The 4,248-nt window shown below is 49.7% G+C and overlaps 1 protein-coding gene across 1 annotated transcript in view; it reads left to right on the top strand.

The window, feature by feature from the left end:
- Positions 1 to 1,043: 1,043 nt before the first annotated feature.
- LOC104280479 (bromodomain-containing protein 4-like) overlaps positions 1,044 to 4,248 on the top strand; it is a gene marked incomplete at both ends in the record, with an annotated part of 5,631 nt that continues 2,426 nt past the window's right edge. Inside the window, one exon of the mRNA XM_009878141.1 lies at positions 1,044 to 1,172. Coding sequence (XP_009876443.1) covers positions 1,044 to 1,172 — 129 coding nt within the window. The remainder of the gene's footprint in view (positions 1,173 to 4,248) is intronic.

Below are 4,248 nucleotides of genomic sequence, written 5' to 3'. Positions count from 1 at the left end.
CCTTCAGCCCTTCTTGCTTGAGGTCGGGCAGGGCCTCGTGCTCGTGGCCTTCGCCGCCGCCGGGTCTTCGTGGGACAGGCCGAGGGGCCGGCAGCCACGGAGACCACGAGCGGGTGGCTTGGAGAGCACGAAGTCGTCTGTGAGCAGCACCCAGGGTGCTCGTGCTCGGCTCCGTTGGTTTAGAAACCATCCACAGTCCTTTGACCCAAACTGGGCGTTCTTGTCACCCAAACCGGGCGTTCCTGCCACCCAAACCGGGCGTTCTTCTGACCAAGATTGGACGTTCTTCTGACCAAAAGTGGTTGTTCTCTTGACCGAAATTAGTCGTTCTTCCTGACCAAAATTGGTCTTTCTTTAGACCAAAACTGGTCATTTTTTGGACCAAAATTAGTAATTGTTTCGACCAAAATTAGTAATTCTTTTGACCAAAATTGGTCTTTATTTTGACCAACATGCGTCATTCTTTTTGAACAAAACTGATCATTCTTTAGACCGAAATTGGTCATTCTTTTCAACCAGAATTAGTCATTCTTTAGACCAAAATTGGGTGTTCTTGTGACCAAAATTGGTCCTTCTTTTGACCAAAACTGGTCGTTTCTTGACCAAAACTGGTCGTTTCTTGACCAAAACTGGTCATCTTTTGACCAAAGCTGGTCATCTTTTGACCAAAACTGGTCATTTTTTTACTAAAGCTGGTCATCTTTTGACAAAAACTGGTCGTTTCTTGACCAAAACTGGTCGTTTCTTGACCAAAACTGGTCATCTTTTGACCAGAACTGGTCATTTTTGACCAAAACTGGTCATTTTTTGACTAAAGCTGGTCATCTTTTGACCAGAACTGGTCATTTCTTGACCAAAACCAGTCATTTTTTTACCAGAACTGGTCATCTTTTGACCAAAACTGGTCCTTCCAACATAGGGACAAACCGGGTGCCCCAAATCCGTGGGCGCCACTGGGCCGGGTTTCTCCGATTGACCCATTTGTTGCGTTTCCAGTGGTTTTGTTGGGCTGTTGTTTTTTTTCCTCCCCCTCTCCTTTCTAGTCGAAACTGGAGAACCGGGAGTACCGGGATGCTCAGGAATTCGCGGCCGACGTCCGGTTGATGTTCTCCAACTGCTACAAGTACAACCCCGCCGACCACGAGGTGGTGGCCATGGCGCGCAAGCTGCAGGTAAGGACGCGCCGGCCCGACGCCGCTTCGCTTCCCGGCGTCTCGGGCTTGAAAAAAACACCAAAAACCCACCGACGGGGCGGATAATGGCTCGAGAAATGGCATTTTGGGAGTGGGGGAGCGCGCTGGCTCGGCCCACTTGGCTTCTTGAAACTCTTTTTTTGTTTCCTCACGTGGTTTTTTTCACGTTTTTATAAAAACGCAGCTCGGCGTTCGGGCTGCTTTGGTGTGAGATGAGCTAAATGTGTGTCCTGGCTTGATTTTAGCCAGAATTTAATGAAATTCAGCAGTTTTTCGGTGCGGTTTTATGGATTTTTTGATAAGTAGGCGCCTGGAGAAGATAATATTCATCCTCTGTTTAATGAAGAACGTCGCGGCCTCTTCGAGCGACATCATGAAGAGTTTTCCAACCGGCAGCAGAAAACCCGCTGTGAAATTCAGCTCAACCCTCGTCACAGGCTGAAGAGATTCGTGAAAACTCAGGATTTTCCTTTTATTCACCCCAATTTTACCAAGCGAACCCCTCAACGACCTCAGCGCGGAATCGCGATTTCAACCCACATCCTCGTGTGCAGCAACTGCTTCGTTTCTGATGTAAAGAAGAAAAAGAAAAGTGTTTTTTGGGTGTGATATTCCCCAGAAAAAGAGCGTTAAATCGCAGAGTGGAGACGAGGACCCGAATACCGACGATCCCCCGCCCCGCCTGCAGAGACCCGCGTGGCGCCTCGCCCCGAAAATGCCTTTCAGAAATAAAATTATTTTTAAAAAGGACGTTTCCTTGGAAACAAAGATCCAGGTTCGGCCTGGAGATCCCGAAAACGAAACAGAAAACGACTTGAAAGCCGCCGTCGTGTTCATTAAAAGTGTGAAAACCAAACAAAAAAAAAGAGGGAGGTTTTATTTCTGACCTCAGAGAATTGAAAAATTGGATCTACGGGGGTGGAGAAAACCAAGAACCGGCTTTTCCGGTTCGTGGAAAACATTAATTAGGTGATAAACAAGTATTAATGGCGATGATTCCGAGCTAACTCGGGAATCTCTGTGGGGAGACGGCCAGAGGAAGTCAAAAGGGACTTGAGGAAGGAAGGATCAGGCACACAGGTCGTGTTTGCCTCTGGTCCCGTAATGACGAGTTAAAATAGTGATCGGTTGGACAACGTGCAGCAGATTAATACTGGGCTAAAGGGGGGGTGCCAGCGGGCTGACTTTGGGGTTTTTAACCGTGGGGAGATCTCCAGGTCACCTGGTCTGCTGAAACCAGATGGGGTTCAAGTGACACAAGGGAAAAAGGATCCTTGGTCAGGAGCTGGGGGCACTCACCGAGCGTTCTTTGAACTAGATGTGGAGGGGGAGGGCGTGGTAGCCAGATCTAATGGAAATAGGCAGAGCCTGAAACTGGGTGTGACAGGGGGTGGGGGTAAAACGGGAATCACCGGGAAGGAACCAGTGTGCGAGATGCCGGTGTTTGTGGGGAGGAAAGCAGTGAGATCAATCAATCTTGTGAATTTTCCAATGATCAAAATGTCACATTGTTGCAGACAGAGAACAAGGGCTGTCGAGGGGTCAGTTACTGTGGGAACGTCTGAGAATCACCAGGAAGGTGTCAGGGCTCCTCCCTCACAGAGGGTGACCCGGCTGAGGTGCACGCGGCCCGGGTAACAAACAGGAGGAATCGAAGGCCTTTCTGCAGGTGGAAAACTGGTGGAGTTGCTGTGACAGAACCGTGGTAGGATGCCCCACGTAACTGGAGTGCCCCCATCGCAGGCTGCAATCTCTGCAGGAGAGACAGCCAGGGAAGGAGGGGGGGTGGAGCAGCCCTATATGTGAGAGAACGTTACGAGACCTCAGAAATCAAGTGTAGTGACGAGGAGGTGGAGTCTGTCTGGATTAGGTTAAGGGCTCATAAAGCTGATACAGTCGTGGGAGTCTGCTATAGACCCCCCATCAAAGCAGGGAGAGGGATGGAGCTTTCTAGAAGCAGTTGAGAGAAATGTCGCAGTCACTTGCCGTTGTGCTTGGGGGGAACTTTAACTTCCTACATCTCTGCTGGGAATCCAACACAGCAGAGAGGGAACAAGCCAAGGGGTTTCTGGACTGTGTGCAGGACAACTTTGTCATGCAGCTGATAAATGAGCCAACCAGGAAAGGTGCCTTCCTGGATCTGCTCCTTGTGAGCAGGGAAGAACTTGTCGGGGAAATAAGGGTTGGAGGCCGTCTAGGGCAGAGCGATCACGAGACGATTGAGTTCTCAATCCTTAGGGAAACCAGGAGAGGGGCTGGTAAAACTGCCACCTTAGACTTCCGGAGGGCAAACTTTGAGTTGTTCAGGAGACTGATTGACAAAGTCCCTTGGGAGGATGTGCTGAAGGATACAGGAGTCCAGCAAGGTTGGACATACCTCCAGAGAGAAGTTTTTAAGGCGCAGGAGCAGGCTGTCCCTACCTGTCGAAAACCGAGCAGGCGGGGAAAGAGACCGGCCTGGCTAAACAGGGACCTTTGGCTGGACCTCAAGAAGAAAAGGAGAGTCTATGACTGTTGGAAGAGAGGACAGGTCTCTCCTGTAGACTCTAAAGATGTAGTGAAGCAATGCAGGGAGAAGATCCGGAGGGCCAAAGCGCAGCTAGAGCTCAACCTTGCTAGGCGTGTTAAGGATATTATAAATACACAAACAACAAAAGGAGAATTAGGGAAAATCTCCATCCTTTATTGGATGGAGAGGGAAACTTGGTAACAAAGGATGAGGAAAGGCAGAGGTGCTTAACACCTACTTTGCTTCAGTCTTCAGCAGTGGAACAAGCTGTGCCCTGGACATCCAGCCCCATGAGCTGGGAGACAGGGAGGGAGAACAGGATGAGGTGATCGTGATTAAAGAGGAGGTCAGTGACATTTTACGTCACTTGGATGCACACAAATCTGTGGGACCGGATGGGTTACACCCTGGGGTGCTAAAGGAGCTGGCAGATGTGCTTGCCAAGACGCTTTCCATTATTTATCTGAAGTCCTGGGTGACTGGGGAGGTCCCAATGGGCTGGAGGTTGGCAAATGTGACGCCCATCTACAAGAAAGGCAGAAAGGA

The sequence above is a fragment of the Apaloderma vittatum genome, unplaced genomic scaffold, assembly GCF_000703405.1.
Source record: "Apaloderma vittatum isolate BGI_N311 unplaced genomic scaffold, ASM70340v1 scaffold19741, whole genome shotgun sequence".
NCBI lineage: Eukaryota > Metazoa > Chordata > Aves > Trogoniformes > Trogonidae > Apaloderma > Apaloderma vittatum.
Note: the sequence above shows the minus strand (reverse complement) of the source record. Positions and strands in the feature narration are given on the sequence as shown.